The 20,388-nt window shown below is 41.3% G+C and overlaps 1 protein-coding gene across 2 annotated transcripts in view; it reads right to left on the bottom strand.

Moving 5' to 3' along the window:
* Nucleotides 1–20,388, bottom strand: part of DNAJC5B (DnaJ heat shock protein family (Hsp40) member C5 beta) — a 42,472-nt gene that overhangs the window by 4,614 nt on the left and 17,470 nt on the right. The window contains exons 1-3 of one of the 2 annotated variants that reach the window (XM_030549574.1): nucleotides 10,801–10,887; nucleotides 10,081–10,294; nucleotides 4,885–5,059 (exon numbers count right to left, since the gene is read on the bottom strand). In XM_030549574.1, coding sequence (XP_030405434.1) covers nucleotides 4,885–5,059; nucleotides 10,081–10,294; nucleotides 10,801–10,841 — 430 coding nt within the window. In that variant the 5' untranslated portion in view covers nucleotides 10,842–10,887. Of the gene's footprint in view, nucleotides 1–4,884; nucleotides 5,060–10,080; nucleotides 10,295–10,800; nucleotides 10,888–20,388 lie in introns of those variants that run through there. The other variant, XM_030549573.1, reaches the window with a different exon arrangement.

Raw genomic sequence — 20,388 nt, 5'->3', positions numbered from 1 at the left:
ACAAGCACACTTCTGTGAGCTGTTTTCAGGTAAACCTGCAGCTTTCGGGCTGGTAATTGAGACCCTGGGTCTGTGTTGGAGCAGACGGGAGTGTCTGGCTCAGCAAGACAGGGTGCTGGAATCCTTAGCTGGCAGGGAAAACAGGAGCAGAGGTAGTCTTGGCATATCAGTTGGCAGCTCCCAAGAGGGTTTCTGTGATCCATCCTGTCACAGTATGTTTACCCACTTTAAAGTTGTAAATAACTCATATTTCTTTTTCTTAGTTAATAAATCTTTAGTTAATTTATTATAGGATTGGCTACAAACATCTAAAGTGCAACTGAGTTGGAGTAAGGGACTGGTCCTTTGGGACTGGGAGTAACATGAATACTGTTGTGATTTTTTTTTTCTGGGCAGTAAATGGGATGAATTATGGACACAAAACATAACATACGGTAATAACTCAACCAAGAGCAGGCATCTAATTGCATGCCAGACGGCATCACCTCAGTGGCTGTGGAACGAGTTTGATTTTGTCAGGTGAAAGGCAAGAGTGATTAGACTGCAAGCAGCTTCTCTGTATGGAAAATTCCATATTTCAACACAAGGTCAAAAACAGACACTATTTCTCACTATTAGCACTTATACAATGTTTACAAGCAATTACTTTTTAAAACATGACTCTGGTTTAGATTAGATTGGGAGTTCAAATTCATTTTTAAGGCCTTTTAGAAAAACAAAATATCTTCTGGATTTTCATGTAAGTTGATAGGGTTTTCTGTGTGTGTGTGAGGTTTTTAATTTTATGGGCAGTCATTTGCAACCAGAAACAGTGCACTTCAAGGTTAGGAACTCAGTGACTACAAGAGAGGGGGATCTATTAGAAATGTACTACATGTTTCGAACTAATCTGAAAACACTTCAGGAGGCTAGCAGCTTATCCAAATACTTTGCTGTCTGCACACCTCTAGGATTTATTCTGGGTGTCATCAGAGTGGATACCCAGGGTATAATAAGCTATACAAATACAGCTTTTTAACAGAGAGCTGCAGAATGGAGGTGCAGCAGAATTCACAGCTGAAATTGTTTTCTATAGATAGCTCATGTTCGCTCTTCGCCTACGTTGATATCATATGGAGTGCGGAGGAGACAATGATGTGCTAAATACTTATTGCTTATGAATCTGGAAAGTAGTTCAGCTCATTCCAGTTCTTCCCCTCCCCCCTGCTCCCCTTTTCTGATTACATTTGCTGTAAAATTGAACATTGTTTCAAAATGTATCATTTTGTTCTTATGATGATAACCAGCCAGGGAAAAAACCCACTGACAAACAGTTGGAGAACATCATCACAGTCTAACATACCAAGTACCTGACACCTTACCCACATGAGCAGTCCAAACTCAAACAGTGCCTCATTCAGCACCAGGAGAGTCGGTGGGAGACATGACACTGACTCCAATGGGAGCAGAATCGGGCCCACTAACTTAAATGAAACTGTTTATGTGAGTGAGAACACTGCGTGACTGGGCTCCAAAGCAGCAGCATAGGTCCCACCTGTACGGAAATGATTACTTCCTTCTCTTCTGCTGCGCATTTTCTCAAAGCATTTGAAACAGTGTGGTTACTGTATGCATTGCAATATACTTTTTATTTATTGTCTTATTCTAACTCTTAAAATATGTTGGTTTTAGGGTATAATGGTTACATTAAAACATTTAGAAACTGGTCCAATCTTGTAGTAATCAAGGCAAAACTATCACTGATTTCAGTGGAAGCAGGATGAGGTCCCTAGTTATTAGAACTTCTGCTAGTGGAAAGAAATCAGTCTCTTGACTATAATAAGAGTAAAGGGCAGGTCCTGCAAACCTTATTAATGGATAAATTTCTTTAGTTTTTTTGCTGAGACTACTCATAGGAGTAAAGGTTGCAAGATTCATCCCACAGGGCCAGGTGTTCAAAGTAGCTCAGCACTAGAGCTGTTTGAAAATTTTCCAAATGAATGTTTTGCCATCAGAAAATGCTGTTTTGTCAAAACCAAACCTTCTACGGGGACATATCAATCAGAAATAAAATTCATTTTATTCCCACATACTCAGAATGGCATGTTTTGATTTTTCCTTTAGAAATTTATTGTATATTATAAAAAAAAATAACAAAAGATAAAGTCAAAATCCAAACAAATCATTCTGATTTTATCAAAATTAAATGTGGGAAATTTCAAAATTTGACATTTTTGCAACACAAACAATTTTCAAAATCATGGACTTTCCTGTGACACAGAAATTCCAGTTCTCACCCAACTCTACTCAGCATCTAGCACTCCCACTGAACGCAACAGGAACTGCTAGATGTGGTGATAAGCTGGCTGATAATGTGCACAGTACTCAGAGATAGACATCATGAAGTAAACCAAGAATCATGTATTTTTTGCATATTGAGCTCTTTGGAAAAGAAAGGACTTCTTATGTAAAAACACTACAATAAATTATTTAGTTAAACCTTGGCTTTGGTTTGAGGAGCTACATTTTGACCTTGTAGCACAATTTTGAATGATGCTATTTATGCTGAGAACAGTGAGAGACAAAGAGATTAATTACTAGAGAGAGTGATCCCACTGTGGGCAGGCAACCTATAAGGAATTTGGCTCAAAATGTGGATTTTTCTTCCAAAACAGCCTGCTGCAGGAGAATTTACATTTGCTTTCTGAATTACCTGATGGAACCTTTCTCTAGAAGAGGGATAGGCAACCTATGGCACTGATTTTCAGTGGCACTCACACTGCCTGGGTCCTGGTCACCAGTTCGAGGGGCTCTGCATTTTTATTTAATTTTAAATTAAAGCTTCTTAAACATTTTTAAAATCTTATTTACTTTACATACAACAATAGTTTAGTTATATTATAGACTTATAGAAAGAGACATTCTAAAAACGTTAAAATTTATTACTGGCACGTGAAACCTTAAATTAGAGTGAATAAATGAAGACTTGGCACACCACTTCTGAAAGGTTGCTGACCCCGGATCTAGAAGCTAGCTTACATAAACCTATGGGGGTTGAGAAAAGTCTGAATCTGCCTATCTAGGACAATCAAGTTTGAATTGCCTGCTTGAAGAGCCAATGCTAGTACCAACCTATGCCATTTTCATTCAGTTACATCTTTTCAACCAGTATCCATACAACTTGTGTGTGCAGCTTGTGTCTGTTATCGCTTGTTTTCTTTGACGTGCAAATGTAAAGGAAGAGGCAGATGCTATTTGTATTTAGATGCAGAGGAAATGCATTCATTGTCCTGTCACGTAGAGACCTTACTTTTGTTCTTGATTTTTGTCGTTGTTGTTGCTTTGTTAATATAAAATAGAAGCAGTTCTGACTGAAATTATACTGTTGCTTTTGATTTATGAAAAGTTTAACAAAAGTGACAAGAGGGATAAGAGACTTGGAAAAGTTCTAGTTTATTTCAGGCCTTCCATGTGAAATCTGGCTTTACAAAATCCAAATCTATGTTGTATTCATTTTTAAAACTGGCAAATTAGTGAACATTCTGAATAAATGGGAAACGAGTATCTCAGCACTGTCAGAAATCAGTGTGCTGGAGCAAAATAAATGAATTGCTAAAGCGTGGAAAGACCTTCTTGGTCAATTCTGGGATTTTGAAAGTTTGAGTTTTCTTTTGAAAGACTGTGTTGTAAATAACTTGGACCCCAGGAAGAGGAATTTTTTGACTATCTGGCCTGTGTGGACTTTTTAAAAGAAGAATGAGTAAAGGAGAAATGGAGGCAGCACTACTGCAGAGCCACAATTGGCCAGAAGGGAGTGCTACAGGGCAGGTGTGTGCTTTGACATGGCGGTTCTAGGTAATGAAAATACGTTTATAACCCTTATCATAAAAGATCCACACCACTTTAAAAGAGTAAGCCTTAATTTGCAGCCCTTTCTCAAGTGAGTAGACCTATTCAAGTTTATAGGACTGTTTACATAAATAAAGGTTACACAATCAAGCCCACTGGCATTCAGATAGCTCTGTGGAGGAAAGCAGCAGATCAGGCACAGCACATGACATAGCAGTAAAATAGGATATATAGGTCATTCACAATATAGCAAATATCCTCTCCTACACAAAGTGTCATGGGATCTTTAATATCCATGTGTCTAATTGATTCCATTCCGAAGAAGAGCTCTATGTAAGCTCTCTCTAACAGAAGCAGGTCCAATAAAATATGATGTCACCCACTTTGTCTGCAATATGCTGGGACTGATACTGCTACAACACTTTTGCGTAATCAAGACAATAACAGATTCAAAGAAACTGTCATTTCTATATGCAATATACAGTAGAAACTCAGAGTTATGAACACTTTGGAAATGGAAGTTGTTCATAACTGAAATGTTCGTAACTCTGAACAAAATGTTATGGTTGTTGTTTCAAAAGTGTACGCCTCAATATTGATTTAATACAGCTTTGAAGCTTTACTGTGCAGAAGAAAAATGCTGCTTTTGACTATCTTAATTTAAATGAAACAAGCATAGAAAATTTCTTTACCTTGACAAATTTTTTTTAAACTTTCCCTTTTTTAGTACTTTACTTTTAACACAATACTGTACTGTATTTGTTTTGTTTCTGCAGCTTCTTGATTGCATATTTATGGTTCCAAATGAAGTGTGTGGTTGACCGATCAGTTCTTAACTCTGGTGTTCATAACTCTGAGGTTCTACTGTACTTTGCTTTTGACTTAGTTGCCATATAGAAGATTTGTAGGACCATATACCCTGCAGCTGTAAATGTGCATATCTCCATTGACATCAATGAAGCTACACCAGTTAACACCAACAGAGGACCTGATCAATAGTTCTTTTTTAATGGTTTTGTATATTTTCACTATATAGTAAGTCTCTACAAGCAGTACCTTGTTCCATGTCTGTCTTAATCTGCTCTTCCAAATCCTCAGGAGACATGCAGAACTCATGTTCTTCCCCTCCTGGTGGCTTGGGTTTACACTGTCCACAACAGCAATTGAAACAGCAGCACAGGCAGCAGCAAAAGTAGCAGCCTGTCAAGAGGCCACAAACTGCAAACAGGGCCTAGATAAAATGGGGGAGAAACCCCTATTACCACGTGAACTTCCTTTAATTAATGACAGTTTGTAACAGACATAAAAGCACATAGTGTCAGTTTTTCAAAAGAGCTCAGGGCCAGATTTGCATGTGCTACTCCTGAGGGCATTCTGCACTAAAAAATTAAAAATTCTGTGCACAATATTTTAAAATTCTGCAAGCTTTATTTGTCAATAAATAAATGCAGAGGCACCAGCATGGCAGTGGGAAGCACAGGCCTCCCTAGCCCCACCCCTGGGACATGGACTAAGTGGTGAGGCTACACCCAACCCTGACAAAGCACAAGGTCTGGGCCTACCCCAGAAACACCGTGAGGCCCTGTGTCTTTGCACCAGGTGCACCAGATGTGGGGCAGGCAGGCTCAACCAGGCAGGATACAAATGTGGAAGGGCTCAGTGTAGGGGGATCCAGGTGTGGGGTGAGAGAATTCTGCATGGGACAATTTGGGTGCAGGCAGCTCAGTGGGGGGTCTCCATGTTGGGTGATCTGGATGCAAAGAGGCTCGCAGAGGCAATGAGACTCTGCAGGGGCTTGCAGATGAAAATGGCTGGGGCTCAGCAGGAGGGTCTGGATGCTGGGAGAGTGGGACTTGGTGGACTGGGGGTCTGGGGTGCAGCTAGTTGGGGGTAAGTGGCATGGGGTTCTGGATGTGGGAGCTCAGGGTGGTGCTGGGGCATGGGGCTCATCAGGATGGGAGTCTGAGTGCAGGGAGTTTAGTGGGGGGGCAGTGTGCGTGCAGGGTTGGGGGTCCAGAGGCAGGGGTTGAGGTTCAGTGGTTGGGGTTTGAGTATGGAAGGCTAGGTGGTTCTGCATGTATGGGGAGAGGCTTGGTGGGGTTTCTGGGTATGGGAGGTTCAGATGCATGGGGGTTGGGTGGATTGGGGAGCAGCTCCACATACAGTGATCCCTCCCCCTGCAGCTGAGGAGAAATGGGGGCAGGAAGCAGGGGACAATGCTGAGCTTCCTGCAGCTGGAGGAGGTTTCTGGGGGTGGGTCTGACACAGCCCAAACCACTCCTGGCAGGGGAAGAGGAAATCCCATCCTCCGCAGCCTCCGACCCACACGGGACTAGCAGCTGATCCCAGCTCAGGGTAGGAGACAGTACCTGGGGTGTCTCTAGACCTGCGGTGATTTACCTCTCCGATGGCTGCTCTGGGTGCTTGAAATGAGGTACCTGTGCAGCTAGGGACTGGTGAATGACTGCTCTTACAGCTTCCCTTTGCTTCCCTATCAGAAAGTCATTGGGGGGTGGGGCATGAATTCTGTGCACACACAGTGGTGCAGAATTCCACCAGGAGTAAAGTGCTCCACACCCACAATCGGAGCCAGATTGTCAAGAGTTTAGCTGCCATTCAAAAACCTAAATATGGGCCAGATTTCCAGAGCACTCGCCACCCCACCCACTTCTGTCATTATGATATTTATGGCTAGATTTTCAAGGGTTCAGCACCCAACATGTACCCAATATGCTGGGCTCTTGCAAATCTGGCCCCAGTTGTGAGTGCTGAGTGAGGCCTTCCAGAAATTCCAAACATAGTGCAAACCCCCCACCTCCCTTAAAAATGGCTCATTACAGTAGATCACTGTGTAAATTTTTATTCACTGATGGACTGTTGATAATAGCCAAGTATATGAGAAAAAAGAAACAAAATAAGGAGTCCAAAGGCTGGAGTGGCTAAGATTAAACATTTAATTTTCCTCTCGCACATACTGGCATAAATCAAGTGAAGTTACTCAGGTGTATGTAGAGGAGAATCAGGACTCCTTGGTCAGTGCAGATCCTATGGCCTTCAGGTACAAATCTGCTTTCATCAAGGAGGCTCAATTTAGCCCTTAGATTATAGTTAAAAGGCCACTGTCAAGAATGATTTAACACATGCAGCTTAACTCAGGAAAAGTGCTCTCATCAATAGTTTAATGTATTCAAAAAATAAAATATATGGCTTGATAATAATATTAATTAATAATAAAACAATCTCACTCCCACCCCAAATCCATTGCAGGATTGTGACATGTGTGAGGATAGATATCAGGTTAATAGCATGGAAGTGACTATGTGAATTAAATGATGAAATGTTAGTATGGGTGCAGTTATGGCCCATTTGCAGTCCGTGGAATGATTCATGTGTTTAAAGTTAACCATCTGAGCAAGTGTTGAGGCTCAAGGCCAATGGTAATACCTGTAGCAGGTTAAGCGCACAAATACCGCCAGATGTTTTCAAAACACTGGCCAGATTTATGCTGAGTTGAATTTATTTCAAAATGCTGTGCCTTCTCTCACAGCAAACCTAGATTTTGTACTGGTTTAACTATTTGGGTTAGGGTGTGACTTTTTACTGAAATAAATTGGTACACACACTCCCAAGTGTGAATGCAGTTATACTCATATAAAGGTTCTTTAAAACGGTATAGATTATTTCCCTAAATTTATGCAAATAAGATATGTCAGTGTAAGCACCTTTATACTAGTATAATTGTGTCTACACTATGGAGTTGTACCACTTTGACTATACTGATTTCAACCCGATGTAGTTAAAGTGGCACAATCACTGTGTATAGACAAGCCTTTAAGGGAAAAAATGGAATTATGAAATATTAGTTAAAGCTTTTTTTCTGTGTAAAATGGCCCCACTATCCCAGCTTGGTTAAGCCTTCAGAGAATTCTGGGCTTAACTCAACAGTCATTTTTGCTTTACACTTCACCTTTAATTTTCATTTCCTTACATTTAATGACTTGTGCCACCACTTAGTATCTTCTGAGTGTGTGTGAGTATGATGGGATACACTGCCTTTCAGGGCCATGAGAAGTATAGGACGAGTGTAACCAGCAAGAACTGTGGTCCACTAACTTGTTTTCCTGTTGGCTTTACAGGAGTATGAATCAGACTGGGGATCAGATGTCACTGGGACAGACACTATGGCAATAAGTGGCATTATAAGGTCCGAAAAAGACTCATTCACTGCAGGGCCTAGCTTATTGGGTATAAGAGGTGGAAGAGGAAAGGGAGGGCTAGGCACATGGGGAAATGGCTGGACTCAACTTGAGAGGAGCCTTTGTTGATCTGCTTATACTCTGGAAATGGGAAAACTTTGGTTTAGTGGCGATGGAGAGACCACCCTATGACAATCTGGGACGGATGATACATAAGTACCTCAGATTTTTGTACATTTATCATAGGAGGTTCTGCAATATGCAATGTAATGAATTTTACACAGGCTCCATAACAAATCCTTCCATACCTCCAGAACATAGCAGCCCAAAACAAACCCAGCAATTGCTTTCCCTGCCCTCATAAGCCTATAAGACTTTTCAGCTGCATTCTATGCTCTTCTCTACTCTTCTTGTTGGTCAAGGTTGCTACAGCTGTTGTTGTCTCTGTTCCTATACCCACATCCATTTCACATCCATATTCACGTAATCTGAGTCAAGGGAGTGGCTCATCTGATGCTGCTGCTAGCAGATTTATCAGTGTCTCTTCTCTTCTCTCCCTTTTTAGCCAATGACTCCCTGTGCTCAGAGATGGGGATGAGGAGGCTGAGGAGAGAGTAGTTGAGAGCAAAGAGAAAGAAGATTGACACAGCAGCTGGCAGTAGCAGAAGCAATCAGTAGTAAAGGAAGTCCAGGACACAGCAGGAGTCAGCAGCCACAGCCGGTGCAGATTTGCTGCCAGAGAAATAGGGGCCAGCTGTAAAGTCTTGGGAGTTCAGAATGGAGATGTGGTTCAGGTCCATCTTCAGTTTTTGCTGGTGTGGATACAAATTTTGCCAATATGACTTAGCTGCCTAGTTTTGAAAATGTAGTCCATTAATTTGTATTTGAGCTGCTTCTATTCCCACCGGAAGTAGAATCTAAAGTATGCTTTCCCAGACACATGGAACTGACCTTGCACTGACCACTGTTGGAGATAGGATACTGAGCTAGATGGACCACTGGTCTGATCCAGGATGGAGATTCTCATGTTCCTAAATCAGATCTGTCATTTCTCCTCTCATTACAGTGTATTTGGTTCACATAAAGATAATTTTTCTATTTATTCCAGTGGACTCTTTGCTGCCCCAACATTTTGTTGCTGGAAATAGCAGTAAGAATAAAATCCAAAGTGTGGGATTTTCCACATTTGTGATGTCATAGGCTTGTTACAGTCACTGACACACTGATTGCAATGCTAGTGTTTGCAATATATACATAAATATCAAAGGATTACAGTTACATAATAAACCAAATAAACTGAGCTCTTATGTCATCAGAACCCCCACCAGGGGTTTTTCCTTGTTCAATTTGCTGACTTGAGGTATCATGCTCTCCCTTTCCTGCTCTCTTCCTCCACTCTGCAGTTCTCACCTCTTCTTCCACTTCCTTTCCCCTGCCCCCTCACAATGTACCCAAGGTGCACGTATATGACACCATAATCACACACTGTGTTATGTATTATTATTGCTTACGTATGCTGTGTGCTATATATAGCAAAGAACACGGCTAAATTTGTACGGTAACTTATTAGCTGGTTGTCATACAAGTAGGACTTCTCATTTTTGAGCAATGAGTCATTTTTATTTAGTCATTACTGAAAAGAAAATCAAAATTAACCTGGAGCTCCAGTTTCAAATATAATTTATGTCTCTAAGTGTTACCTGACATGAAGTGTATTTAATTATTTAGTAAATTAAAGGAAAAATCCTTCATTAGCACTTTTCTGGAGAGGTGCTTAATTATATTTTTGCCAGTTTCTAATAATTCAAGACATGCCATTGTTTAATGAAGCTTCTATGACTTAAGGCCCTGATCCTCAAAATTGTTTTGCATCGGGGGACTCCTAGTCCCATGCAGAGCCCCATGAACTCCCATGGGACTCCACATGACTGTAAAGGTCCACTCATGGAACACTTGGCAGAACCAGGGCCAAACTAGGTTAGAAGACTGCATGATTTCCTAGCTTGCTCAGTACATTTTAGAAAAGAGAATAAAGGATTTTATTTTACCCACTCACCTTTGCCCACCAGCTTGAAAGCATGAAGTATGCATTAACATTTTCTTCTCCAAATTGTTCCGCCACATATAGCCCTAATGATCCATACTTATCATATACATTTCTCTTGGACAGGTCAGTCAGTATTGCATGAGCATTATTGAGCTCTTTAAATTTTTCAGCAGCCTCTGGATTGTCGGGATTCTTGTCAGGATGATATTTCAGAGCCAGTTTTCTTAAACATGAAAGAAAGAGAAGAAAAAGGGCGTTTTTGCTATAAATATTTACAAAATATTTTAGTTGATGCATTTTTGTTCTGAGCAGAAGGTCTGGCCTGAGTCTTGTTAGTTACAGCTTTACTGTAGCATGAGCTAAATGAGAGGATGTCAGTGTGAGGCTCTATAGCAACTGATCATGGTTAATGGTGCAAAGATTACAGAAAGAGGCAGGTTTCTAAGACAGATCTGAAAGATGGCAGCAAAGTGAATGGGAGAGTTTTTGAAAGAAAAATAATAAATATTCTCCTAAATAGGGATAAATATTAAATAAACATCCTTTTCTCGGTAGAGCTAATTCACATGGCTGTATTGACATTTGTAACACTTGGAGTAATTTTACCTTTAGAGTAAAATGCTGGTCCTATTGCAGTCAATGGCAAAAGTCACAATGCATTAAATAGGGCCAGGATGTCACCCTTAAAATACACCTTACACTTAATTTGTAAAGACATGGGCTTCTTACCTCTCAAACTTTTTGACTTTCCATCTGAGGAAAAGGGGCATAATTTTTCTTTAACTGTAGAGATTACAAGCCCAGTCTTGCTTCCACTGAAGTCAGAGGAAGTTTTGTGAGGCCCTTAAGTATCGCTCTAATGAGAGAGAAAAAAGAAGACTTCCCTTAACATGGCACTGCTGTAGTTAAGGCTGACTCTGTTTTATATTTTATTTAATATGTGTTAGGCATTGATACCTTGTCAGTTACAAAACCCTCTGGGCAGAAAATCAATACATGCTAAAAACACACATAAATCAGTTTTAAAGCAAATGTATCAAATATAACAACTTTTCAATTCCCTCAAAATTACCTTTCTTAAAGGAAGGGAAATACTATACAACATCTTTTGATGATCTCATGAATCAGTAAATACCTCAAGGTATTATATGTAGGAGGTGGGCTTTCAGAAACCCTAACAACAGTAAAGTAAAAGAAATTCAGGAGCTCCAATAGAATAGGAGCAGCCTTCTGAAATACAGAATGGGAAAACAATAGTGGTTTTGAATAGAGTCAGTTTCAAACGCCCTTTTGCCAAGCTCCAGGCAAAAGCAATCTTTGGACCTGATTCAGCATTGCCTATACCACATGCAATATTTTACACAGGTGCAAATTGGGTTTAAAATGCTACTGTTTGGATCTGGTAGCTTTTTAGATCCACTTTGCTCTGATGTAAATGACTAAAGGTGTATAACAACTGTGAATTTGGGCCCCTCGTTTTTAAAATAATGAAATTGCAGGGGGTTGGTCTTTAAAGTGGGCTGACCTCATTTGATGCTTTGAATAAAAACCCCACCAATTTTTGAAACTTTTGATCCATTTACAAATTGCTGTCGAGTAGCTACTGAACCTGTGCTTCAGCTATTTCTCTTCATATATGCTTTTACACAGTGTTAAACTTCCCTTATTCCCTTGAAATGGACTTAATACCATTACTATGATCTCATGGGAAATGCAGTGTAAGTCTAGAGACAGTGACTGATGTCAATACCAAATGAAATTAGATAAGTGAAAGTACCGGATACCATGTTACTATGTCTAGATAGAAGTTGGTACATTCATAAAATTGTAAACACTAACCTGGCTAGTGTATGATAGAGGTGGTAATAGGGTAACTGGAGTGTCCACATGTTTACAGTTCAACATGCACACACTGGGCCAGATTCTGATCTCATTTACACCAGTGACAAATTCTGGAGAAATTCCATTGACTACAATGATAGCATAGACAGAGCTCAGGCTTTTTTACAACTTTGTCATCTATTCATGATCACAGATCGAATTACAGAAACAACCACTGTCTTCTTATACCAAAGAAGAAACTTTATGAGAATAATGAAGGCAATTTTATTCCTAAATTTTCTCTATGCTTCACTGTAGAACTAGCTAGAATCATCCCCAGGCCTCTCAGTGGAGGATGAATGCACATGTAATTTTCTCTGTTTCTAACTATTCTGTTCAGGTTTTTATATTGTTCCTGTTATTGTATCGGATACAAGGATCTGAATGCAAAAAAACCTTAATTCTCCTTCAAGCTGGAATCAAATCAACACTATAAGGCTTTATACAAGGAAATACCTTTACAACCTTCCACACGTAATACCAGCTGTGTTAGCAAAGAGCTGAGCTAGTTACCTATCTTTCTTTATGCAGTGTTGTTGTAGGTGAGTTGTTCCCAGGATATTAGAGAGAGAAGGTGGGTGAGATAACATCTATTATTAGACCAACTTCTGTTGGTGAAACAGAGAAGCTTTCCAGGTCTGGGCTAAAAAAGAGCTCTGTGTGAGCTTGAAATCTTGCCTCTCTCAGCAACAGAAGTTGGTTCAATAAAAGATATTACCTCACCCACCTTGACTCTCTAATAACTTTATTTATGTCTCTGCTAGGAAAGCACTTGGCTCTGTCTTTCCATTTCTACTGCACCCAACACCATGGTATTTAAGTACCTGACATATTTCCAAACAGGAAGAATGCATAAAATATTTAAAGTATTTTCCTCTCACTTTGATGTCACTCTCACAGATACTGCACCCATATGCAGTATCTTTGGGGGACCATATTGTCTTAAGTTTATGAATGGTTTAATGTATCACTGTGGGGCAGGGATTGTTGGCAACTGCAGCGGGGGAGGGTTACCACTACTCCTCCACGAGCTAAAAATAGTGGGGGTGATTAAGGATAGTTGCTGAAACTGTAAACAGCTCTAGAGAGTTATCTCCCTCTGGTGTGGTTTGCGTGTACACGGTCAAGCTGGGTGTTCCATAGACCAACAGACAAAGAACGGGCTTTTGGTATAAAAAGGCTATGTTTAAACTGACACACACCTTCTTTATGATCAGAAAATGAAAAGGACATTTTATCCAAGGAGGGTCACAACAACCTTTGCAGAAAAGTTGGAAGGTCCTTGACCTACCTGGGCCCCATAAGGCTGATGGATGACCTCTGATAAGCTTTTAACATGTGTATAGGAACTTTTATTGTATTTTTGTATGTTTTCTCTTTAATGCTTTTGTCCTAACAATAAATGTATTTTGCTTTGTGAAGGCTGGTTGGTAACTGGTATACACTGTTGTAGCTCCTGGAGAAAACTTAACCACAATTGCTGGACAGACTGGGGAATATATGTCACAGTGAGTTGCAGAGGGACTGCAAGCCTAAACCCCCAGCCTGGAGGTAGGGAGACATTAGTTTCTACCTGAGAGAGGGGATTGCTAGGAAGCCTGAAACCTTTAAGTGGATGCCCTCAAAGAAGACCGGGGCCTAGGCGCTGTCAAAGGTGCAGTCAACCCTGAAACTCTGACTTCCAAGAGTTGCACTTCTAAAAGTTAACATGAGCTGGTTATATTTTTGAGGTGCAGCAGCTTCTGAGATGCTACAGAGATTTAAAAAAATTGGTGGGAAAAGAAGTGAGACCTGCAGGGAGCTCTCTCCCTATGACCAGATCATACTACAGTAGAGCTCATGCCCAGGCCCACCCAAAACACAACATACTGGTATCAAAGTTACGATATATATATATATATATATCAAGTCTGTTGACATGATAACTGGGTCCCATTCATAACTCAAGGAGGGGGGTTTCAGAGTCAGTATTTTTATTTTGCTCATGTTTATATCTGCTTTGTAATTTGGAAGACTGTACTCCCTTTTGAGGGACTGACACAAGTCGTTTCCTTTGTACAATTATTAAATGACAGGAGGTGCCCTCTTGTGGCAATAAAAGTGATTTATGTCTTGTTAAATTACATGATTCTAATCTACAAACCAAGTTCAGCAAGGCTGGTGCAGGGAGCTGTAAAATACACTTCCAGACTGTCCCCTGAGCTTAGAAAGCCCATTGCGCCAAGGGTGACCAGATAGCAAGTGTGAAAAATCAGGACATTTGTTTTTCAGAGGGGGGTATAATTGCCTGTATAAGACAAACTTCTAATATCGGGACATCTGGTCACCCTAACTGCGCCAAAGGAGAGATGTCTCCATTAGAGTGAAATCAGTGCTCCTTCCTCAATTTACACTGAGGCTGGAGTGCAGCTTTATTTTCCACAGGAGCTGCACTGTAAAATCACCATCAGGAGACAATACGGCCAATTTCCACTGGTCAACCCTTGTTTTGGAGTACGGTTGCTGGCCTGGAGGCACTCTGTCATCTTTCATACAGACACAAGCCTGTGAACATACTTCTGCTGGCATTTATACCAGTGGGGAATTTAGTCTTATACCATTAACTTAATAATATCTCCTCTTGCATGCCTTAAATATACTTTTAAAATTATGCCTTTAATATCATTGTCTCATGTTTAATAGTATTTAGTAGACCATGCATCCTATACTTAAACGTAGTATTAAATAATATTAAACAATGAAATATATAGACTGAATAAACAGGCTGACTTTACATGTCTAATGACATTCTATGATGTCTAAGAATTTAGGTTGCATATGGGATCTGTTCTTTTTTGTTAAGTGGGGGGAAATGGCCCAGGCTATTAAGATTAATACTGACTGAGGTATTTGTTGGAAATTGGTGGCTGGTTCTAAGGATAACACAAAACACTTCACTGGCTTCCATGGTTTTTGCACTAATATATCTGTAGATATTTCCACCCTCCCTGTACTCAAGCAAAATTATACAAATTAAGGGCTGAGTCCTGGAGCCCTTATTTGGACAAAATTTCTTCTGATTTCAAAGGGATGAAGGATTCTCCTTTCACTATCTCCCTCTGCCTTCTATATCAACACAGACTCAGTCAGAATTTGACTCTTGATTTAGATAAAATATATTCACTGCAATTAATATACTAGTGCAGATGGACAGTCAAATAGCTACTATGCCTAAATACTGGTAACTTATTTCCTATTCTAAGACAACTATTTACTTTGCAGTTCACTAATATAAAACAATCACATCACGTGGGACTTTCAGAAGAGATGCTCTGACTAGACCAGCACAAAACCTAAAATCTCTGGATAGACTACATCACCCAAGATGCACCATGGCTCAGGACTCCTATAATATACCCCTATTACTTAGTGTTCAGGAGCTTTGAGAAGGATTTAGAGCTGCTGAGAAAATAAGATTTATTTCCACAAAATTTTCAACTTTTCTACAAATCATTTTGACTAAAACCTGAAATAATTCAATTCAAAATGTCACTGTAGTGTTCATGGAAGTTATAGTCCTGGATGCCCTATGCACCCATTCCCCATTAGGGACTGAGATCTCTGGCCAGACTACATCTCCCATGATGCATCTTGTCCTGGGACTTTTGTGATGCATCCTCTTCCCACCCCTCTAGAGAGGGCAGAAAGTGGTGCATTGTGTAGTGTGGCTGTCTTCCAGTGAGTCCATCCTAGAGGAGAACAGGAGCAAAAGGCACCAAGACTACAACTCCCCTAAGGCAGAGCTTAACCATTTTGAATTGAAATATGTTGGTTTTCGGCATTGTAAGGAAATATTGAAATTTTCCACACTTCTTGCAGTGCATTTTGCTTTGTGGAAAATTTTTGTATCAAATGCAGTTTTGACCAGCCCTGCTTTTGTTGCTTTGTCATTGAAATAGCTATGCACATGGAAGGTGTGCTTGTGCTGGAGTACCTGCCTTTTACTCCTTCAGAGCTGCAACCCATGAATATAGGTAGGAAGCCCAGAGAAGAAGGGGTCCCCTTACACCCTCTAATTAATCTATACAGACACACAGGAAGGTTTACAATCTGGGCTTTATTACTTATGTGGTAGCTACTGAAGGACCAGAATCTAAAAATATTGAAAAACTTGGTGGTCTCTTTCCAAGATCTTAATGGGAATTTCCACATCACCATGGTTATGAATGGGCATTAGGATTAATCTGTCTTTTCTCATCCCTAACTGTAGGTCAGGGTACAGTTACATTGGCAGGACCATGTGCAGAAGCTTTCCTAGCTAATGTCTGTGCTGTAACTGTCCCGTAGATAATCAGAAGGAGATCTCAGTATTCAGGGCTATCAATCTGGCTCCTTTCACCAATACTGCATTTCTTCACAATTAAAAAGAAAACACCCTGGAAAATAAGGTAACCACTAACCACAAGCGGCTTCATTGCCATTATGGAACCCAAGCCTCAATGTCTGTTTTAAAGGAACCATCACATGATTTGTTTTAAAAAAACTTTGTTTTAGGGTCTACCCTAGACCCCAGAAATAAAAAAAAGTTCTTTTTAATTAGACACCTTGCTAACTCTTTATTTCCCTCGTAAATTAGCTGATGCTAAATTGCAAAGAAAATCACGGAGCGGTACCTATGTCATGTTTATTAAAATGAAATTTTTCCCTAGGCGGTGTCATTATGGTGAATACCAACTTAATTAATAATGGCAAGAAACTTACAATCAGGTATTGCTGATTTTTTATACTGCACTGAAGACTAGTTCAACAGCAGGTTTTTGGACTCATGAAACAAATTAGCATAAGATAAAAGTTTAATTAAAACAAATCTAAGAGCCTGACTCATCATTTTATCTTGCAAGTATTTACAACTATTCCATTAAATGTGAATCCCTCTGACATTTCCACTTTATTCAGAAGCAGTCTCTGTTTTCCTGTAATTACTAATAAAGATGGGTAAAGCACCACTGTCAGTTTTACCATCCTTATTTATGTTCAGTGCAAAATAAAATCCACCTCACTTTGCATTCTTCCATGACAACTCTCTCCTTCTGGGACTAAAGAATGTTTCCTTTCCAGAAAGTTAAATGTAAAAACAACAACATGAGGTTTGAAATACAAGTCATCTGATGACTTCTGGAGCCAAAATGTTTTATGTCAAATGTATATAATTTACATTAATCACATAAGCTGTTATGACATCAGTGGAGTACATAAGGTATAAGTCAGCACTGAATTTGACCTTACAGGTCTGTTCAGCCGGGATGTCAAAAGTCTAGCTTTCTTACTTTGAAAGCTGTGGACATTCTCATCCTCCCACCCCTCCTCTCCCCATGAATATTTTGGAAGAGTAAAAATGGGGTAGAGACTTAATTCATGCACAGGGACATCTTTATTTTGTCCAGCTGAAGACTACCACAGCTAAACCCTGATCTAGCAATTGACTCTGCATGCGTGCAGGTATCTCCTAATGTGGAATTAATTGCAGGATCAGGCCCTCATTTGTATAAGATAAAGAAAGTGCAGCTGACCCTATGGATTATATATGAAGGCTGGTGTGGATGCTAATGATGTAGGGTTGTGTATTACTGCTTGTAGTGATGATGTGGGATTGGTGCACAGGTGTATGCACTGACATTGGGGTGTGAGTGGAATCTGCAGGCATGCATGTGGTGTAGACATCCAGGAAGAATAGTGGAAAGAGAGTGTCAGGGGATGGAAAGAAATGACATGGAGGCCTCACTTCAAGTTTTTGCTTGTAGACCCTTCCAAAAATTGTCACCTCTCTGAGTAGCAAGAGTAAATGGGAGTATTAAACATCACATGATAGGCCAGTGATGGGATACTCGGTATAAGGTAGAAGCTGGCCATGTGTTACCAGCAAAAATGAGACTGAGTCATATTGTTGGGGACGCACTTGGTATAACCCAGGTAATTTGGGAGAATGGAAGGCCATGAGAGCCGATGAAGTTCTCTTGTTCTGAGCCATAGTGTACCAGCTCCTCCATTTTGAGTTTTACTCCTCCATGTTTGACCTCAGGTTGCCCTTGTTGGGAGGGGCTACTCCTACTCCCTCTGTTGCTGGGCAGATTTAACCTTTAAGCGGGAAACTGAACTGTTACTAGGCAGACTTAGCCTAGTGGGGACTGTGTGAATGACAGATCATGTTATAATGTGTATCAGTTTTGGTTCCAGTATAAATAGTTAGGTAAGCTGTTTGTTTGGCGCGCTTGATCTGAGTCCTGTGTGGCTCCAGGCGTCTTATTTGAGCTCCAATAAAGTTTGGTTACTTCTCCACCCTGGTGTGTTTAATTGGTTGCGAAGCACACCGGGCAACGGACCAAACCGTTGCCACCCTCGGGCACTCTGTGCCGGCAACAGTTTTTGGCGCCCAACGTGGGGCTCGAGGCAAAACTGTGCCTTGCCCGGACTCCTCCGATAGATGGCGGTCGCGGCTGACACTCAGCCGGCACCGGTGAGTTTACCGGGGGCCTCAGCAGAGACACGTCAGGCCGACCTCGGAGGACACAATGGTGCAATGCGATCATATAGTGGAGAAGTAAGAAGGAGTTAGGGTAGATCGGTTCCCCTATGGAAGATAGACGTCAGTAGAGAACCGGTCCCTCCAGATCGCGGGGTTGTACAACGGTCTTGGTCCGGTCCACCTTGGACAAGGTAAGGCCAGTCTGGTTTGTTCCTGGCTTGTTTGCCTCCTGGTGTCCTAGGCTATCTGGAGTGGTTGCCCGAGGCTGGGGATGCCCAGTCGTTGTAATTCCCATTGGACGATAGAGCGTCATACAATGGGTCAAGAGCATGGCGTGGGGCGGAAAGTACAGTGTTGTACTCCGCTAGAATGCATTCTCAGGTGGTGGAAGATCTTTAAGTCAAATGTGATCACGAAAGGTCAGTTGAAGAAGCTTTGTACAGTTGACTGGCCTCAGTATCAACTCAAGGAACAGGAGAGGTGGCCACCCAGAGGATCCCTTAATTATAACACGATCCTGCAATTGCTGTTGTTTTGTCAGCGTGCTGGTAAATGGGAAGAGTGTATGTAGGTATTGTTGTTTATGTCGTTAAGGAGCAGGTCTTATTTGTTGTCTACTTGTAATTTGGTTGTGACTGGAGCACCAGACAGTGTTTCTGTAGTGACTGAAAATCCCCTAAGAGCTGTAATGCCAGAACCAGTGTCCCCTTCAGCCACTACCATGCAGCCATCTTGTTCAGCCACAACTCCGCCACCTAGTGAGATAACACATAGTCAGCCATCTTGTGAGAGGTTGCATAGTCAGGATAGGGCGGCCATCTTGGATAGTCAGAATGGGTCAGCCATCTTGGATACGGGCCTATCTCCCCTTGTTACTGGAGCCACGATTGCTATGCCAGGAATTGAAGTGCAGCTAGCTCCTCTGCCAGCCGCTCCTTCCGTGGCTCCCGTGGGGGGTGATGTGAGGAAATGTGTCTACCTGAGGACGCAGGAGCATGGCCACAAGCGTTACTTTGTTCTGTGGGCTGAGAGCCACCTGACCCCAGCAAGGCTTGAATACTATGAAGAGGTGTGGCAGGTTAATGTGAAGCCCAAGGGACTGGGGCAGACAAAGAACCTGACTGGGGTGTATAGGCTGTGCCTATATAGCAAGGCTATCTACCTAGTAAAGCTGAATTCAGAGGGACCTGCTGTCCACTTGCAGCTAGTGAACATCAGCCGCTATGGGCACTCGGAGAACTACTTCTTTATTAGGTGGGCAGATTTGCTTCCATTGGGCCTAGTGAACTGTGGATGCAAGTTAATGATTCGGTAGTTGCCCAGAATATGCATAAGACCTTCCTAAAGACCATGAAAGCTCTCGAAGCCTTCACAGAATTCAAACTCCGCAGCAAGAACCAGTCATCTGGTGGTGGCGGTGGTACCAATCCTATCTCCTGTGTCACCATTAGGAGGCATTTGGGCAACCTGCCTCCTAGACAGACTGGATTGCAAAGAAGATCCAGAACTGAGTGTGTTCCGGAAGAAACCCCCCCCCCCCCCCGCCACTAAGAGTAGGAGTACATACCGCTTCAGAACCTCTAGTGAAGGGGAAGGGACAATGACCAGGCTTTCTAGTTTATCAGTCTGTGGGTCCCCAAGTGATGGGGGCTTTATTGCTTCTGATGAATACGGCTCTAGCCCAGGGGATTCCAGGTACTTTCGTGTCAGAAGTAATACTCCAGATTCCTTGGGAAACACACCACCTATCAGAGAAGAGAATTATCTAGGTGAATACATGCCCATGAATAAACAGCAAAATATGGATATGTAACCTGGAAATTCAGCAGTTCCAAACCAGCCCAGTGATTCAAATTGTATTTATACTAACACTGTTTCCAAAGGCTTCAGCTCATATTTCTCCCTGCCACAAAGCTTTAAGACATTATCAGGAC

The sequence above is a fragment of the Gopherus evgoodei genome, chromosome 2, assembly GCF_007399415.2.
Source record: "Gopherus evgoodei ecotype Sinaloan lineage chromosome 2, rGopEvg1_v1.p, whole genome shotgun sequence".
Taxonomy (NCBI): Eukaryota; Metazoa; Chordata; order Testudines; family Testudinidae; genus Gopherus; species Gopherus evgoodei.
Note: the sequence above shows the minus strand (reverse complement) of the source record. Positions and strands in the feature narration are given on the sequence as shown.